This window comes from Somniosus microcephalus, chromosome 3, assembly GCF_052327205.1.
Source record: "Somniosus microcephalus isolate GS21.2 chromosome 3, FLI_Smic_1.0, whole genome shotgun sequence".
Classification (NCBI taxonomy): domain Eukaryota; kingdom Metazoa; phylum Chordata; class Chondrichthyes; order Squaliformes; family Somniosidae; genus Somniosus; species Somniosus microcephalus.
Genome location: NC_140989.1, coordinates 267,205,764 through 267,225,649, shown reverse-complemented (window position 1 = coordinate 267,225,649; position 19,886 = coordinate 267,205,764). Strand labels below are relative to the sequence as shown.

The 19,886-nt window shown below is 40.5% G+C and overlaps 1 protein-coding gene across 1 annotated transcript in view; it reads left to right on the top strand.

The window, feature by feature from the left end:
• The first annotated feature begins 1,534 nt into the window (after positions 1–1,534).
• The window catches only part of LOC147121895 (WD repeat-containing protein 47-like), a 66,997-nt gene continuing 48,645 nt past the window's right edge, over positions 1,535–19,886 (top strand). Inside the window, exons 1-5 of the mRNA XM_085982420.1 lie at positions 1,535–1,744; positions 6,554–6,637; positions 7,920–8,004; positions 9,760–10,562; positions 16,736–16,874. Of these exons, the coding sequence (XP_085838546.1) occupies positions 1,587–1,744; positions 6,554–6,637; positions 7,920–8,004; positions 9,760–10,562; positions 16,736–16,874 (1,269 nt within the window). The 5' untranslated portion in view covers positions 1,535–1,586. The remainder of the gene's footprint in view (positions 1,745–6,553; positions 6,638–7,919; positions 8,005–9,759; positions 10,563–16,735; positions 16,875–19,886) is intronic.

The following is a 19,886-nucleotide window of genomic DNA, read 5'->3' as shown; positions in this document are numbered from 1 at the left end:
GAGAATTGAACCTTCATCCTGCCATACTGCAATGTGCCATGCCACTTATTATCATTTTTCAAAGACTTTTAATATATGCAGATATTTTTATTGTGACACTGTGATGCATTTAATAACCATTAACATAATTAATTGGTTGCAGAGGGGATTGCATTACAGAACTTGCACTGTTTTGCACTGAAACATTTCAAATGCTTCGCATAGTGAATTAAGACATGCAGTGACTGTTATGCGGCAATGTGCTGGACTGTATGCTTAGCACACAGATTGTACATTGTACGCTTTCTCCTTTCTGGCTTAGATTGATTATGTCATTGTGCAGAATACTACAGGTAACATGCTCTTTGGAATGTCTTTGGAATGTTTTCCTCTATCAGTTTGCACAGCTCCAAGTGGCTCAGCAATAGTAATGAGGTCTGCAGTGTTTGGTAGCTGTCTATTCCTCTGGGACTGAGAATAAATTGCTTTGTATTGTAAAAACAAATGTTAAATCACAAATAACAGATTGCATATAATACAATGGCCCAGAAATTAGTGTCCCAACGCGCGAGTAAGCACCGTGTACTCACGCGTGGGACCGATGGAATTGCCGGTTTTCTGCATGCACAGCGCATGTGCAGGAAACCGGCATTTCCGATCCTCTGAACCAAGGGGTTCAGAGGTCGAACGCGTGTGTGCAGGAGTCTGCGCGTGCGCGTTGAACTTCCTTTTTTTTTCCAGGTTTGCCCGTGCGTGAAGGCCTCCACTTTTTACACATTAAAAAAGCAGACGTAAGGACTTAATTTTAAAAGATGTGGTCTATTAATTAAAATTAGAATTTTTTTCCACAGGTTTATTATTTTTAAAGACTTTACAGTAAGGTAAGTGTATTTTTAGCCCCGATTTTTTATAAAATTATTTTTTTCAAAAATTTAAATTATTGTTTAAAATAGTTATTTAAAGTTATTTATAGTTCATTTAAATAGTGTGATGTTTTTTTAATTTTATTTCAAGTTTAAGTACTGTTTTGGGCGCCCGGAGTTTTCATGAGTTTGACAGTTCTTACTGTCAAACTCATGAATGAACTTTTGCAACCTCCGATTGGTTGCCCAGTGCTCACGTGATCCCAGCCGACGCATCGTACTAAGTACGCCGCTGGATCACGCAAGCACAGCGCGCCGGGAGCTGAACCGGGCCACTCACAGGAAATCCACGCAGGCCCAGGCTTCAACTGCCGGCGCGCTAGGTAAGTGTAGGTCGGGGGCTTGCACCCGTGGGAAGCCCCCGACATGAATTTCTGGGCCATTAAGTTGGAAATCTGGTTTAGTGACATAAATACTTCAGTACAAACAAGATAATCTGAAAACGAACAAGATTTTCTACTTGTTGAAAATTTGTATTGTCTTGGACAAATCTGTCGATCTTCCACATTCTAATTCAGAACTGTTTATTGTACTTTGCAAAACTATAAAGACTGAGACTCGTGACTAAATGAATGAAACTGAATGAAACTCATTTCAGTGTGAAGCACAGTAAAGATACATTTTTTTAAAATGATCAAATTGTATGCTTTATTTATAGGTCAGCTCATTTGGAAAGCTGTAATCATGACCGCCGAGGAGACAATAAATGTTAAAGAGGCGGAAATAATCAAACTTATCCTGGATTTTCTTAATTCAAGGAAGCTCCATATTAGTATGCTATCTCTTGAGAAAGAGAGTGGTGTTATAAATGGACTCTATTCAGATGACATGCTCTTTCTCAGGTATGTGGTGTAGTTAAGAGCTTATTTTATTTTTGTTTATCGTGGGTGAAATAACATTTTAAATGTTAAGTTCTGCTGTAACCATTTACACCTCCTCTGGACCCATCTTTTTGTTTCCCATGATCACCCCCTTTTGCGTTGCACCATCATCCCTTTTGTCATTTAATCACTCCTGCCCTCCATGCTATCACAGACCTTTGCCTTTGTCCTTTCCTGCCCCCCTTTTCCCTGGCTCTATACTTGCTTAAAAACTCTTAATCACTAACATCTTCCAATTCTGATGAAAGGTCATTGACCTGAAACAGATGCCGCAAGTCCTGCTGAGTGTTTCCAGCATTTTCTGTTTTTATTTAAGATTTACAGCATCCGCAATATTTTGCTTTTGGTTTAACATTTTTAAATATTCAGTCATAAGAACATCAGGAGTAGGCCAATTCAGCCTTTCGAGCCTGCTTTGTCATTAAATAAGATTGTGGCTGATCTTCTAACTCAACTCTACCTTCCCACGCTGTCAGCATATTCCTTTAGTATCCAAAAATTTATCGACCTCTGTCTTGAATATACTCAATGAGCATCCACAGCTCTCTGGGATAGAGAATTCCAAAGATTCACAACCTTTTGAAGAAATTTCTCCTCATCTCAGTCCTAAATGGCTGACCCCTTATTCTGAGACTGTGACCCCTAATTCTAGACTCCCCAGCCAGGCAAAACATCCCCCAGCATCTACCCTGTCAAGCTCTTTAAGAATTAAGAATCTAGTAAATATAGGCCTAGTCTACTCAATCTCCTCATAGGACAATCCCCTCATCCCAGGAATCAGTCTAGTGAACCTTTGTTGCACTCCCTCTGAGGCAAGTATATCCTTAGGTAAGGAGACCAAAGCTGTACACAGTACTCTAGGTGTGGTCTCACCAAGGCCCTATATAATTGTAGGATTACAGTCTTGAGGATGTACCTTCTAATCTGATGGTTGTGAGTTTGAGTTCCAGAATTGTCTCTTGAAGCCGTTTCTAGCATCAAAGTTGGAACTTGAGGCTTTTATAGATATGTGAAGAGAAAAAGATTGGTGAAGTCAAGTGTATTTCCCTTACAGTCAGAATCAGGGGAATTTATAATGGGAAACAAGGAAATGGCAGACCAACTAAATACATACTTTGGTTCTGTCTTCACAAAGGAGGACACAAATAACCTCCCAGAGATGTCGGGGAACATAGGGTCTGATGAAAGGGAGGAACTGAAAGAAATCAGTATTTGTAGGGAAATGGTGTTAGGAAAATTGATGGGACTGAAGGCTGATAAATCCCCAGGGCCTGATGGTCTACATCCCAGGGTACTTAAGGAAGTGGCCCTAGAAATAGTAGATGCATTGCTGGTCATCTTCCAGAACTCGATCGACTCTGGAACGGTACCCGTGGATTGGAGGGTAGCTAATGTTACCCCACTATTCAAAAAGGGTGGTAGAGAAAAAGCGGGGAATTATAGACCGGTAAGCCTGACATCGGTAGTGGGGAAAATGCTAGAGTCTATTATAAAAGGTGTAATAGCAGAGCACTTGGAAAGCAGTGACAGGATCGGACAAAGTCAACATGGATTTACAAAAGGTAAATCATGCTTGACTAATCTACTGGAATTTTTTGAGGATGTAACTGGTAAAATAGATAAGGGAGAACCAGTGGATGTGGTGTATTTGGACTTTCAGAAGGCTTTTGATAAGGTCCCACATAAGAGATTAGCGTGCAAAATTAAGGCACATGGGATTGGGGGCAAGGTATTGACTTGGATAGAGAACTGGTTGGCGGACAGAAAGCAGAGTTGGAATAAACAGGTCGTTTTCCGAGTGGCAGGCAGTGACTAGTGGGGTACCGCAAGGATCGGTCCTAGGACCCCAGCTGTTCACAATATATATTAATGATCTGGACGAGGGAATTGGATGTAATATCTCCAAATTTGCAGACGACACAAAGCTGGGTGGGAGGGTAAGCTGTGAGGAGGATGTCGTGAAACTCCAGTACGATTTGGACAGGTTGGGTGATTGGGCAGAAACATGGCAAATGCACTATAATGTGGATAAATGTGAGGTTATCCACTTTGGTGGCAAAAACAGGAAGGCAGATTATTATTTGAATGGCAATAGATTGGGAGAAGGGGATGTGCAAAGAGACCTGGGTGTTATTGTGCACCAGTCGCTGAAGGTAAGCATGCAGGTGCAGCAGGTGGTTAAGAAGGCAAATGGTATGCTGGCCTTCGTAGCAAGAGGGTTCGAGTACAGGAACAAGGATGTATTGCTACAGTTGTACAGGGCCTTGGTGAGACCGCACCTTGAGTATTGTGTGCAGTTTTGGTCACCTTACCTGAGGAAGGACTTTCTTGCCATGGAGGGAGTGCAGCGAAGATTCACCAGGCTGATACCTGGGATGGCAGGAATGACGTATGAGGAGAGATTGTGTCGATTGGGCTTATACTCACTGGAGTTTAGAAGATTGAGAGGGGATCTCATCGAAACCTATAAAATTCTGTTAGGTCTGGACAGACTAGATGCAGGAAGGATGTTTCGGATGGCCGGGGAGTCCAGAACCAGGGGTCATAGTCTAAGGATAAGGGGTAAGTCATTTAGGACAGAGATGAGGAGGAATTTCTTCACCCAGAGAGTGGTGAACCTGTGGAATTCTCTGCCACAGAGGGCGGTGGAGGCCAGTTCATTAAATATATTCAAGAAAGAGTTGGATATATTTCTTGAGGCTAAAGGGATCAAGGGATATGGGGAGAAGGCAGGGACAGGGTACTGAATTTGGATGATCAGACATGATCTCATTGAATGGCGGAGCAGGCTCGAAGGGCCGAATGGCCTACTCCTGCTCCTATCTTCTATGTTTCACAATCTTTAGGCAGTTGACAGGTTATTGGTGTACAAACTGCTGGTCTACTAACAGTAAAGCTTGCTGTGCTATTCCCCAACTTCAAGAGTACTGTGTACTGAACCGGTGTAACTTTTTTCCAAATCATAAACCAGTTCTTTCTTTCTCTGAGTGAGACTGCTATTTTGTGGTGAATTAGTGACAACTTTGTGCTGTAGGTTTATTGCCATTAGGAACCAGATTGAGACTGCCCAAACTCATTTCATATATAGAATCCTTGGGGCATTCTGAAAAAAGGGGCTTTAATCTCTTCAGTCTGGGCTGAATTTGAACCCAAGTTCCAGAGGTGAAAGGCAATTGTCTAACCCATTGTGCCACTCAGTTCATAAAAGCTCTGGAAACACCAGGCACTCTGGAACCCTTTCCTGGCAAACTACTCCACCCAGATTGATCCAAATGAAGCTAAGAATGAATTTACTTGGAACGTGATCACAAACTATCAAGGGTTCTCTGCCATTCAACTGGAACCAATCCCGTAAGACCTTTTTTGCGCAGACAGGACCCTTGAAATCTTCCTGATTTCGGCTGAACCAAATTATGCTGAGCTCCAAAGTGTATGTTTCTCAGCGCGCGATTAACTGTACCAATAGCCTCCATCTGTCAATTTATTCTCCTGTAAGTATAACAAAATTACACTGTGATTTCACATGTAGGCTTTTTTCGCTAAAATGTAAAACCCTTGTACTTAAATTACTGTATTTTAATGCCATATCAAATATGGATACCAGGTAACCAAGGGCAAAATAACCAATACCATTATGGGAGTGAGTTTCTGGCTGACAGACATTTTACCTTTAGAATGAAAGCCATAAATATCAAATGGTTCAACATAATCCTCTGTTGGAGACAAAGGTTACAAGTTTCCAACATGTGTTTTTGACTTTGGAAATGGATTGGCGAAGTCATCAAAACATTAAATGGTGCGCATTGATTCAATCAAAACAGGCCACAATGGAGTTTCCACACAATTGGACACATGGACCTGTTGCCCACAAGTACAGCTGAACGTTGGAACTTAATGGGATGGACTCTTCGCTAAACCCAACAAGAGTGCAATTTAACATATCTTTGAATTAGGTATAAGTTCAGGAAAATATGACTTTTAACTTCATTGGGTGGCAATCTCCTGCACCAAGATGAAAATGTTGTACACCAGTCTGCTGATAACAGAAGATACATATTGACCCATTTTAACATTTTCCCCTTAATTGAATTTGTTGCACAGACTTTTTTTTGTCAATTTTTCTCTCTCTGTCCTCTACTGAAGACATTGACTTCTTTCTGAGGTAAGGTTCTACGGGCAATGGGTGCCATCCAATAACTTGCCAAGGTGGCTGTCATTTGTGTTTAGCCTTCACAATCCATGGAATCACAATATTTGACTGCAGGGAGCATTGTAACCAAGTGCAATCTTGTCCTCATCTAGACATGCACTTCCAGCAGGGATTGGTGAATCATGTACGAGGGCAGGACCATGTTTTAACACTTCGACTCAAAGGCTCTAAGTCCAATTGTAGTTTCCCTACCATTTCTCCAGCTAATATCAGCACAGACTGGGGATCAAACTTGGAACCATCCTGGTGACAATTACTCAGTTTCTCACTGGAAAAACACACTGAGCCATCAGGGAAACCTACCATTACACAGACTTGTAATTTGCAAATACAGGATAAAGAAATAGCCAGAGCTACCTTTCTGCTTTTGCCACCTTAGCAAAATATAGGGTAAGGAAAGATGTGTTAAGTGGCAAGAGTTGTAGTCAAATAATAGTGGTGACATTTGCATTGATTCTGTTGCTAGCTTTGATGTGATGCTATCTTAAACAGTGCAGTGTTTCACTTTTTTTTTTAAAAAAAAAAAATTTTTTTTTTTTAAATCTTTGTATATTTTACAGACAGCTAGTACTTGATGGCCATTGGGATGAGGTGCTTCAGTTCATCCAGCCACTTGAGTGTATGGAAAAATTTGATGGGAAAAGGTGAGTTCATTTTTCTTTTATCTCTGTTTCACCTCTCCCTACTTCTAAACGAGCTGTTGTTTCACCTCTCCCTACTTCTAACTGAGCTGTTGTACAAGTAACAATGTCCTTGTGTTTCAGGCATCTACCATGGAGACAGCCGTTCGAAGCAATATCTCTCCTTATTAGTTTGTAAAACAGCCTCATTTACACGAGGGGCAGTTATTTGGCAGGTCCGGAAAAAGTGGTTGCTGTTGCCCTTCTTCACTTGTCTACTTATCTGGTTTGGCCCTGCTACTGTTTGTGAATTCTGGAACAGGGTGATGGTTCTTTTCCCTCTTAGCGGAAAAGGAGCTTGGTCACATGAGGCAAATTAGTTGATTATAAATCAACACAAAAGTTGCAGCTTGTTGTCTTTGTGCTGCTTTGTAGGTTGCTGTAGCTAATCACTCAAAATTAGTATTTCAGGCTCTTGTTTTTAGTTTTTTTTAAAATTACATGCACAGTCGTATCGGGTACGGTAGCCGTCCTTCCCGTCTGGCCTATATGTGACTCCAGACCCACGTAAATGTGGTTGACTCTTAACTGTCTTCTGAAATGGCTTAGCAAGCCACTCAGTTGTATAAGGCAGCTCAACCACCTCCTTCTTTAGGGCAATTAGGGATGGGCAATAAATGCCGGCCTTGCCGGTGACACCCACATCCCGTGAATGAATTTTAAAAACGTATACAAATTGCTGAGGATCAAGCTACAATTTGTGATAAATGTTTGCAATATAATTAGAACCAAATCCACTGATGTATAAAAACGGCCAGAGCGCAGTTTTCTAAAACACGATTAGATTACACAGCTGCACTTGGATATTGACTACTGTTCTAAGTATTTTCTCTGCCCCTCACAATTGTAATTTGAGGTTCATTCTTGCAAATGGATCACCTACTTGATTATTTTGGCTTATGTTTATCCGATATATGTGGTTGTCTGCCTAACTAACTAAACTTTCAATTTAGGAAGTTTATATACAAGTAGATGGCAGCTGAAGTATGTATCTGTGAATTTCACAACTTTTGAATGTTTGATATTAGAAATTTACCATTAAAATTATAGCTAGTGATAGCATGTATAAAACCATTATTATAATAATGGAAGAATTGCAGCCTATTAATCCTATGTGCTGTCTCATTTGTGATCTGATTTCTAATAATTTCTTATGTTTATTGTGAGAATGTGTCACAATACTTCTGGTCATTCTTAACCATGATAGAGTACAACATTATTTAATCTAGTCAATTTGCTTTTCCAGATTCCGGTATATTATATTAAAACAGAAGTTTTTGGAAGCCTTATGTGTGAACAATGCAGTGTCAGCAAATGATGAACCTCAACATGTAAGTGCTTGAACGAATGAATTTGCTCTTTTGATGAACCATTCTGTAAAGTAAGCTGAAGTGCTAGATAAGGCATATGAAATCCTTTTCAATGCTGGAGGTCCAAGAGTAACTTCCCCAAAGTGTCTTTACTATCTCTACTCTATAAATTTAGTTTTGCTAATTGTTTAGCTACTAATATTGTTGTAACCTTGGCGTCAATTTGAACCTGAGCTGAGCATCCGACCCCATATCCTTTCCATCACAAAGACTGCCTCCTTCCACCTCTAACATCGCCTCTGCCTCAGCTTGCTGCACAGCTGAAACCCTCATCTATGCTATGCCGTTGCCACTTCCAGACTTGCCGACTCCAATGCTTTCCTGGCTGACCTCCTGTCCTTCATAAAATTCAGATCATCCATTCAGCTGTCATGGCCCTACGCTCTGAAATTCCTACTGTAAACCTCTCTGCCTCTCCAGCTGCCTCTCTTCTTATAAGATCCTTCTTAAATCCCACCTTGTTGACCAAGATTTTAGTCACCCCTCTTAATACCTCTTTGACTTGGTGTCGATTTTTGTTATGATTACGATTCAGTAAAGTGCCTCAGCATGTTTTTCTACATTTAAAGTTGTTGTAGTGACAAATACTGGTGAAGTAAATCATTGCAAGCCAATTAACTACAAGCAACTGACTTTTAAATTGGATTTATTTGGTTAATAGGGAGATGTGTACTTCTAAACAAGTAGTATAAAACCAACTAAAATGATGCAGTGCTGAATCACTTTTCCAAGGGAAAACTTGGAAAGGGTTCAGCATGAATCTTTTCACAATTCCTATTCAATATGGCGATGACTATTAGTCATTTGCAGACTAAACTATATAAGCTAATAAGGTGATAAGATGGTCTCTGATTTGCCACTCTTAATTTGCATGTGCAACAAATTGAGCTAATGGTGTTAACCCAGATTATGTGCTTACACTTTTTTTAGGGCATGAAGATGATGTCCTTTCGTCCTTCTAAAGGGTGGTTTCCAGATAGATCATTTTTATGAAAGATTATTAAACAGTGTGATCAGTATTTTCCCATATTCTATCCCTTGATATGATTGTAAATTTACTTCAGGTTAACTTTTTAACATCTCCCCTTTCCCCCTTTGACACATTTTTCCTCAATCCCACGAGTAAAAGTCACAGTAGGGGTAGGCAGAGTGCAAATGTTGAAAATAAAATTAGGATTTTAGTTTGGATATTGCTTCTAACATTATAGAAAGACTTGCATTTATATAGTGCCTTTCACAACCTTAGGACAGCAAATGAAGTACTTTTGAAGTGTAGTTGCCATTGTAATGTAGGAAACGTGGCAGCTAATTTGCGCACAGCAAGGTCCCATAAACAGCAATGTGATAATGAACAAATAATCTGTTTTTGTGATGTTGATTGAGGGATAAATATTGGCCAGGACACCCCCTGCTCTTTGAAATAGTGCCATGGAATCTTTTACTTCTACCTGAGAGAGCAGACGTCTCATCCGAAAGACGGCACTTCCGACAGTGCAGCATTCTCTCAGTACTGCACTAGAGTGTCAGCCTAGATTTTTGTGCTCAAGACTCTAGAGTGTGACTTGAACTCAACTTTCTGACTCCGAGTGCTACCAACTGAGCCACGGCTGACACTCCGTATATACTTTTTTTTACTGTGTAAACTTAAAAGTTAGATTTGTATTACAATATGCTTGCACTAGAGAACTCATACATCTTGGATATTATTTGTTGCAGCTAGAGTATACAATGCAAGAGGCTGTGAAATGTCTCCATGGACTAGAGGAATATTGTCCCTCCAAGGAAGACTACAGCAAACTCTGCTTACTGCTTACCCTTCCTCGCCTAACAAACCATGCAGAATTTAAGGATTGGAACCCCAGCACTGCTCGTGTCCAGTGCTTTGACGAGGCCTGTGTTATGGTGGCAGAGTTCATCCCTGCTGACAGAAAGCTGAGTGAAGCTGGTTTCAAAGCCAGCAATAACAGACTATTTCAGCTTATCATTAAAGGTTTGCTCTACGAGTCTTGTGTGGAATTCTGTCAGAGTAGAGCCACTGGTGAAGAGATCAGTGAGAGTGAAGTACTGCTTGGAATTGATTTACTGTGTGGCAATGGATGTGATGATCTGGATTTGAGTCTTCTTTCATGGCTTCAAAATTTATCACCCAGTACTTTTTCCTGTGCTTTCGAACAAAAGATTTTGAATATCCATACAGACAAACTTGTAAAACCCACAAGGTCTTCATACTCTGATATTTTAACACCTTTAATTAATAAACTGTCTCCTTACCCATCATCCCCAATGAGGCGCCCACAGTCTGCTGATGCATACATGTCACGTTCCTTGAACCCAGCTTTGGATGGCCTGTCATATGGGCTGACTAGTCAAGAGAAGCGTAATGCTGATCTAGTGAACAGAAGTTCTCCAATGTCTCATTCTTTTGCAAACTTTCATTACCCTGGCACACAAAATCTTTCCAGAAGTCTCTTGCTGGAAAACACGGACTGTCACAGCATATACGAGGAATCACCAGAAAGGTTAGTTTATTTTTGTATTTATTTCTATGTTTATATTTATCACTGTTTAGGTAAAAAGGTTTTTGATTAAATGGCATGTCTCGTGATCATTTATAATAACAAATATGCCATTAAAGTTTAGGACAGGCCACTAAAAATTGTACATTGATTTATATATTTTAATATTTGTAGGCCCGGATTTTGCGGTGGGTAATAATGGCGAAGCGTCAGCATTCGCCATCATTACCCCTCCGAAACTGACTAACTTCAGGATTTAACGCATGCACAGATAAAACGCAGAAATCCTGACGTTGCGATCAGTCATTCACTGCTCTGACACAGGCTGCGCTGTGGAACCCCTGCCGGCAATCAGTGGAACTAACAAAAAGTTAAACTTTTCTGCGCTAATATCTCGTTTAAACACCCCATTAAATGTTGAGCCTTGTTGGAAACTAATTTTATATTTGTGGAATATTAAATTTCTCCATTATGATATTTACTAGATTTTTTTTTTTAAATAAAAGATTTTTTTTGAAGTTTGTTTATGATATTTCAGCTTCTCCCTGAACCCCATGTGTATGACCCAATCTTTATTTCGCTCTCTAACATTTTTGAAAAGTGTAGATAACCAGTGCTATTTTATTTCCAGGTTTGCTGTTTTGTGAGAATTCTTTAATGTGATTGGCTGCTTAGTCAGTTTGATGACATCACTGCTGCGCTATGCTAGGAATCCCCTATTGACAGCGCCACAATCAATTACACGTTGCGGAAGCTAAACATCTTGACACAGAGCTCAATCTCTGTGGGCAGCTTTGTTCGAGGTCAGCGGCAATTGCCGTTGCTTCGCTGCTGACCGCAACTTATGGGCCATAATTTCCTAATGTGCTTACTGTTTTTCTGATGGAAAGACTGTGGACCTGTTAACAGGAGGTAAACATGAATGGTGCAGTGAAATAAAAATTTGTTTCCCAGGCAAGCTGCCCAGAGCTGGTGAGAGTGAAAAATTGCTCATGTGAAAAACCTGTTTGAATCCTGGAGAGGAGAAATTTAATTTTGGTTGCCTTTGCAGAGAGTCACAAGATAAATGCAGTTAAAGGTGGCCTTTCAACCCATCTCAGATATGTCAAAGTGTTGTTTTAAAATGCGCTTCCTTGTTTTCAAATCCCTCCATGGCCTCCAGCTCCACAACCTTCCGAGATATCTGCGCTCCTCTAATTCTGGCCTTGAGTATCCGCGATTTTAATTGCTCCACTATCGATGGCCGTGCCTTCAGCTGCCAAGGCCCTAAAGCTCTTCACTCCCTAAACCTGTCCGCCTCTCTACCTCTCTTTCCTTCTTTAAGACGCTCCTTAAAACCTACCTCTTTCTGCCCTAATATCTCCTTATGTGGCTCGGTGTCAAATTTTGTTTTATAACGCTCCTGTGAAGCGCCTTGGGATGTTTTACTACATTATAGGCGCTATATAAATACATGATGTTGTTGCTTGTTTATTCTCCTCCCTTAACCCCTCCCCCCCTCCAATCATGGACTTGATGCAAATATTTTACCTCCTGTACCTTATTCCAAATTTCATTCTTTGTGTGAAGAAAAACGTGCTATAATTAATCCTAAATTTGCCATTTACTAGTTTAAACTAGTCCCCTTGTCCTACTTTCACAATTTAGTTTCAAGTAGTAATCTGAATGGAAATTAAAATAGAAGTCTCAATTTTACCAGAAGAGAAGTGAAGACCGTGCCAGTGATTCTGGGTCTGAAAATAATTCAGTTAATCTTATCCAGAGGAACATTTTTTTTAAAATGCTATCACTTGGGGCTACAAAGAAGCTGCTGGATTGTGTGTATGTGTTAGGGCGGGGGTGGGGGGGGGGGGCGGTGCTTCTTCAGTGTTTGAAACTGAAAGGAAGAAGGTGATTTAAGCTAGGAACTTAAATAGTTGGGGATATTTTTGTACCAGAGAAAAAATCTTGTGCAATTTTAAAGGTTTACAACATGAATTAATGTATTCAGCAATAAAATTTGACACTTTTCTTTCATTCCTAGAATTGTGTCTATATATTCAGTCTTTTGGGGGGCAAAATTAAACCTTTTACTTTCAATGCAAGGTCCGTTGGGAATAGTTGACACTGGCAAGAAATTACCATAATTTAAATTCAAAAGATGAAGAGTCCGACAACTTATGATGGGAACAGGAGTAGGCCATTCAGCCCCTCGAGCCTGTTCTGCCATTCCATGAGATCATGGCTGATCTGCGATCGAACTCCATATACCCACCTTTGGCCTATATCCCTTAATATCCTAGGTTAACAAAAATCTATCAATCTCAGATTTAAAATTAACAATTGACCTAGCATCAATTGCTGTTTGCGGAAGAGAGTTCCAAACTTCTACCACCCTTTGTGTGTAGAAGTGTTTCCTAATTTCACTCCTGAAAGGTCTGGCTCTAATTTTTAGACTATGCCCCCTCGTCCTAGAATCCCCAACCAGCGGGAATAGTTTCTCTCTATCTGCCCTATCTGTTCCCCTTAATATCCTGAAAACTTCGATTGGATCACTTAACTTTCTAAATTCTAGGGAATACAACCCTAATTTGTGTAATCTCTTAGTCATAGAGTTATACAGCACGGATAGAGGCCCTTCGGCCCATCGTGTCCGCGCCGGCCATCACGCCCTTCTCATAACTTAACCCTAGAATTATGGGTATCATTCTGGTAAACTTACGCTGCACTCCCTCCAAGGTCAATATATCCTTCCTAAGGTGTGGTGCCCAGAACTGCTCACAGTCCTCCAGGTGAGGTCTAACCAGGGTTTTGTATAGCTGCAGCTGCAGCTACCCCCTTGTATTCTAGTCCTCTAGATATAAAGGCCAACATTCTATTAGCCTTTTTGCTTATTTTCTGTACCGGTTCATGGTATTTTAATGATCTATGTACCTGAACCCCCAAGTCTCTTTGGACCTCCATTGTTTTTAGCTTTTCACCATTTAAAAAGTACCCTGTTCTATCCTTTAATAGGTCCAAAGTGGATGACCTCACTTTGCTTACATTAAAATCCATTTGCCACAGTTTTGCCCATTCACTTAATCTATCAATATCCCTTTGTAATTTTATGCTTTCATCTACACTGCCTACAATGTCGCCTATCTTTGTGTCATCGGCAAATTTGGATATATGGCTTTCTACCCCATCATCTAAGTCATTAATAAATACTGTAAATAGTTGAAGCCCCAACACAGATCCCTACGGGACATCACTAGTCACATCCTGCCAATTTGAGTACCTACCCATTATCCCTACTCTCTGTCTCCTGCTGCTCAGCCAATTTCCTAACCAGGTCAATAATTTGCCCTCAACTCTGGGGCTTGTACCTTAGATAACAGTCTCTTATGTGGGACTTTATCAAATGCCTTCTGGAAGTCCATATAAATAACACCCATAGACATTCCCCTACCCACTACTTTAATCACCTCTTCAAAAAATTAAATCAGGTTTGTCAGGCATGACTTACCTTTCACAAAGCCACTTTTGCATTGATGTGAAGTGGTTTTGGGTGTGTATAAATGTGAAAGTATCCATATAACTCAGGATCTTAATGCAAACACTAAAGCTGAGAGTTAGTCCTCTAGGAGGCTGTCTTGCATGTGTTTTAGGTTGTATTTAGTGCATAATAATTGCAACCCAAAAGTGCACAATACAGCTTTTGCTGTCTTAGTTGCATTTCAAATTTGAATAGATACCATTTAAAACATAATGGGCCAGAAATTCGCAGCCAGAAGCGTGAGTACGGTCGGTGTACTCACAAACCTGGCCGTTGGAAATGCCAGCGTTCATCAGGAACAGCGCATGCGGGGAACGCCGGCATTTCCAGACCCGAGGTCTATTCCCAGCGCGTGCGACTGCACAGGTAGCGCTTGCGCAGTGAACTTTGTAGATTTCACTGATGGATTCAGTGAGGTTAAGTCCCTAGAACTTACACTTGAAAAAAGCAAGTGTAAAGTTGTTCATTGGCTGGGGAAGGAGATATATTTTATGGAGGAGCTTATGAAATGCAATATTTAGGTTTGGGAAAGGGAGGGAAGTTATTTTAAGAAATTTTAAGTAAGTTTTAAACTTTAATTTTTTTTTTTTAAACGGGTTTTCAGAACGGTAGGTAGAAGGAGCAATTGTGGCTGTGTGAATGGAATGTGAGAATGAGTTATGTATGTATGTCCACATATAATCCTTTACGTAGATGTATGTATGTTTTATATTCCTTTACTAAATGTGTATGAATGTATATTTTTAATTATGATTTTCCAATAAGTTACTTTCTCTGAAAGTCATAATTAAATAATACATTCATACACATAATTAAAGGAATATATACATAACATGCAAAGGAATATATACAGACATACATACTTTCAGAAGCTCCACAATAAGAAATATCTTCCTCCGCAGCCTCTGGAGCAACTGCACCCATGCTTTTTTCATGTGTACGTTGTAATGACTTGACCTCACTGAAAGCATTAAGGAAAGCGGCGAATTATACTGCGCACACGCTGCCTGTGCAGTCGCACGCGTTCTGCCTCTGAATCCCTTCGTTCAGAGGACAGGAAATGCCGGTTTTCCCCACATGCACTGTGCATGCTGAAAACCGGCATTTCATCCGGCCAGATGCGTAAGTACCCCGACCGTACTAGCGCATTTGGAAGGGAATTACTGGGCCAACATTTTACATGTCAGTAAATGGGCCAGAAATTCCAGAACGGGGCTTGCAGCGCATGCAAGCCCCGTATTTCCACTTACCCCGCGCTCCTGCCGATCAGCTCCAGGGACGCCTGCACTTGGTGAAAGAGAAATAAGAATCCCGGGCAGCGTGTGACGTCACGCCGCCCAGGAGTGCAGCCAGCGTGACTGGAGCCCTATGCTGCCATTTTAAGTTGCTAATCGGATTGGGCCTTTGTCATAGCGGTAGGATCCCCGCCGCTGGGCCAGATCAGGGTAGGGTTTCGAACCCCGCTCCAGACAGTCCTGGCAAGTGGAGTCGGAGCTCCAACTTTAAATTCTGGGTGGACATCCAGCGGGATATTTGCGTCCGTGGGTGTGGGTGGCCCCCCCCTCCTTGTATAGCTTGTGGCAGCCCGTAAAACCCTCCCGCCATAGGACTAACCGCCCTAATGGCTGGTTCAAAGATGGTTACGGTCACGGAATGAGCATTAATCATGGCCATAAATCCTTCCACCACTTCAAACAGTTCCACAAAGGGAACAGTGTGAAGACACGTATGACGACGACATTGCTAAATAAATAAATGGAATTAAAAAAATTCTTTTAGGGCTTTTAAAAGTCTTTAAATTGCTTTAATTCTCTTTAAAACTACTTCAGATTACTCAAAATAATGTAAACATTTAAAAAAATTTATAAAAGTTACCAAAATCTTTAAAAAACTTCCAAAAACCTATTTAAACTGCTGCTTTGCATGTAAAAATGCTCAGCAGCTTGACAGAAACATTGGGGGCGTGTCCAGTGAAACTGAGACCTCAAGGGGCGTGTCTCACTTACACTGCACGCTTCTGGCTCCGCGCTGGCTGCACTCCTGGGCGGCGTGACGTCATACGCTGCCCGGGAATGTGCTTTCTATTTCTGTAAGTTCAGGCGTCCCAGAAGCTGATCGGCGCGAGCGCGGGGTAAGTGCAAATACGGGGCTTGCACGCGCTGCAAGCCCCGTTCTGGAATTTCTGGGCCATTTGTTCTTAGCATGATGCATAAAGCTTACAGAAGTGTCTAAGTTATAGAAGGATATTGTCTCTCAGATGCCAAAACAGATATAGTTTTAAAACACTTGCACTCACCTATGATATGATTTCTATCAGTCGGAATGTTCGGTCTGGCCAATTGATTTTTCAGTAACCTGTGCCAGTTCCACATTTCATCTGACAACTGGTTGACCAGGGCACATCCATTCTTCCTCTGACATTTACAGGTTGAAATTTTAATGAGCTCTAAGGATCTAAGTTCAGTGTAGTCTTTTGATTCTTATGAGGAGTAAAGTCTTTTGGATACAACATACAAGCAATGCATCAGAGGGGAATAATTCCTTTCTCCTTGTATGGTTTTTCCATGTTTCTTTAAAAGTAGCTATTATATTGGATTAACCATTTTGCTTATTCCGCTTCTTTTCCTTTTCACTCCACTTTCCCACCATGTCTTAATAGGACAGATTCCCCAGTGCCCAGAGTTCAGCATTCTACTGGTAGTGGTAATGGTGAAACTTTGATTCAGGATGAACCATCGCTGTGCAATTCCATGGAAGCGGCATCAAATTCAGCCACCTCGAAAGTGGAAAAGAATGAGGTAAATGTTAGATTTATTCTATTAAAACTGCCTCTTTCTTCAGGTCTTTTTCATTTTGAACCTGTGTCCTGTCATTTGTGTTCACAGACAAAAAAACTCCCAGAGTCTGCATATGTACACTACAACAACTTGCATTTGTGTCACACTTGTAATGTAAAGAAACATCCTGCGGTGCTTCACAACTAGATGTAAGCAAAACAAACACCAAGCCAGGAAGAGGAAAGTTTAGGATGGGTGACACAAAGTTTGGTCAAAGAGATGTATTTTGAGGATCAGCGAAGGACTTTGAGATTAGGACCAAGGTGGCTGAAAGCTCTGCCACCAATGCTGGAATGAAAGGAGGCAGGATGGACCAAAGATAGGAGTTAAAAAAAAAAAACCCTAAACATTCAGGAGGACATATAGGGCTGGAGGAGATCGCAGAGAAAGGGTAGAACAAGGCCAAGGAGGGATTTGTAGATGAGGGCAGAGATTTTGAATTTAATGATTAATGAGATACATCATTAAAAATTACAAATAAAAAGAGGAAATGCTGGAAACACTCAGATCAAGCAGCATTTGTGGAGAGAGGCCAGTAGGGTTAATGATTCAGGTCAGTGACACCCCCTCCCTCCACAGATGCTGCCTGACCTGCTAAGTGTTTCCAGCATTTTATTTTTATTTCAGAATTCCAGTATCTGCAGTATTTTGCTTTTTGTTAAAATTCACAAGCTCTCCATACTAATATATTAAGCAACAAAGCTCCTAGGAAATTAACTTGCTTAGCCATTAACCTACAAAAGTGCCTTTTAAGGTAACTAATTTTGTGTGTGTGTGATACTAAATTCTTTACTTTTCAGTAGCTTAGTTACAAACTACAGTAAAGGTCACTTAATGCTGTAATGTGCATGTTATACTGGTGGCCAGTCCCGGCTGTGCTTACTATCTTTTGTACACATTTGAGTTTGCGTATCATTATTGCCACATAACCTTGTAATTGTCTTAATATGCAAATTTGCAATCCCATATAACAAAAGATCAAATAATGTTACACGTATTTCACACTTCTGAAGTTTTCATTCTGTGTGCAAATTTTAACGACCACAGATTGATCTGACCAGATTATTTGCATAAATTTGCACTGTCTTCTTACATGGATGGAGCTTCCTATGAGGGGTGCTTATTTAGAAGAGCTGTTACAATACAGTATTTTAGCACCTGTTATTTTTTGTGAAAATTAAAGCATACAGATATGAATTTGAGCCACAAGGAATTATCACTGCTCTGGACAAAATGTCAACATCATAGACCGAATTACCAAAAAAAAATCACTCCGTAAAATCTACGAAGAACAATGCGATTCTTCCTTGAAACGGGTTAGAAGCAGAGATTTCAGGCATGACATGAAATGGTTGCGCACTTCTAAATTCAATGATGTTGGAACAAAGCTTCTTGAATGATTCAAGGCAGCATGTAATTTAAAAAAAACTCCCTGGAATTTCAGAACCAGTTTTATTGGGGGAAAAAAACACAAGTTGCGGAAGGAATTGGGTTTATTGATTTCGCTAAAGTCAATTTAGGATGGATCAAAAGATGAAAAAAAGTTCATGTGGCTGGAGAGCCAATGAAGTGACCCCTGAAATGACAAACAAATGGCTTTCATCAACTCTACACTACCACTTCAAAAGTGCTGCCCTTGTGATATGTTCAACCTCTGAGAAACGGGACTTTTAAGCTCCTACCAGAGAGGACTCTCACAATTTGCAACGGGAAATGTGTTGGTGGGAAACACTGCAAGGCGCCGTAACTCTTCTGGGTGACAATTTGGATGGATCCGAGAAGCTTCATCTTCATTCATCAGTAAAAGTGAGCAGCCAGGTGTTTCAAGAGTGTTGGGACACTTCCCTAAAGGCATAATTTACTGTTTCAATCAGCAATCTTGGATGACGTATGATTTTTGAGGATTATATTCGATATCTGGACAGAAAATTTCAAGCTCAGGTTAGAAGTGCATTCATCATTATGGATAACTGCCCTTTGCATCCTGACATTTTTGGCTTAATGAACGTGGAATTTGTCCATCTTCCAAAGAATGCCACTTCTAAGGTTAGGGTGACGGGTGCTGGAGTTATGGTTTCTGGCTAGAAAATGACTAGCTGGTTACGAGGCCAAGACTGAACTCTTGACCATGAATCTGGTTGTAGAAGTTAGGATCTTGTGACTCATGGCAACATTGCAAATTGTTTTTGCTGTGCGGGTGTGGTCAGTAAATAAGAGAATTTGGTGCAGTTCGAAGAAATTGAAACCGACCCTGAGCTGCAGAGCATTTGGGAGAAACTTTGGCACGACTGATCTCTGCTTATGTTCCTCGGACTGACTATATTGCCATTGATGACTCTTTGATCACCCGAACCTCCACTGAAGCTTTGAGCCGACCTGAGCCAGAGTTAAATAATGAAATTAGTGAGGATAGCACAAATTTTGAAGGTTATGACATAGCTCCTTTATCCTCCGACTCAGCAGCTTGTTTCAGGCAGCTCAAGGTGGTATGCATTGCTCATTTAGTGACTTGTTTGACTCAAAGACGTTAACTAGTCTGGCAAAAATTGAAGAAGCAATCGCATGTAATTCAATATTGAAGATAAAATAGTTCAAACTAGCTGATTTTTTTTTAAAAAAACCTTAATACAATGAAATTAAAGTAAAACAATGTTAAGTTTTTATTCTTGAAATTGTAAATGTTTTCAAAACCGTCTGAAGTGTTTATAAGGAAAGTTATAGTACTTTATAATGTTAGAATTTTGTTCGGTTCGACAGAGTATCTCATTAGGCAGACTCGACTGTGGAGAACTTCAGCTCTGGGAAATGCTATTGATTCTCTCTTTTTTGCCTGCTGCATTGTGGATCACGGTTGACAGCAATATGATACTTTTTTTTAAAGGAGTTAATAAACATAGTATTAACTTCTTTCTTTTGAGTCTGTGACTATTCTTGAAGCACAACTACAGGTTGAAACTATTCACAGGTTTTTGG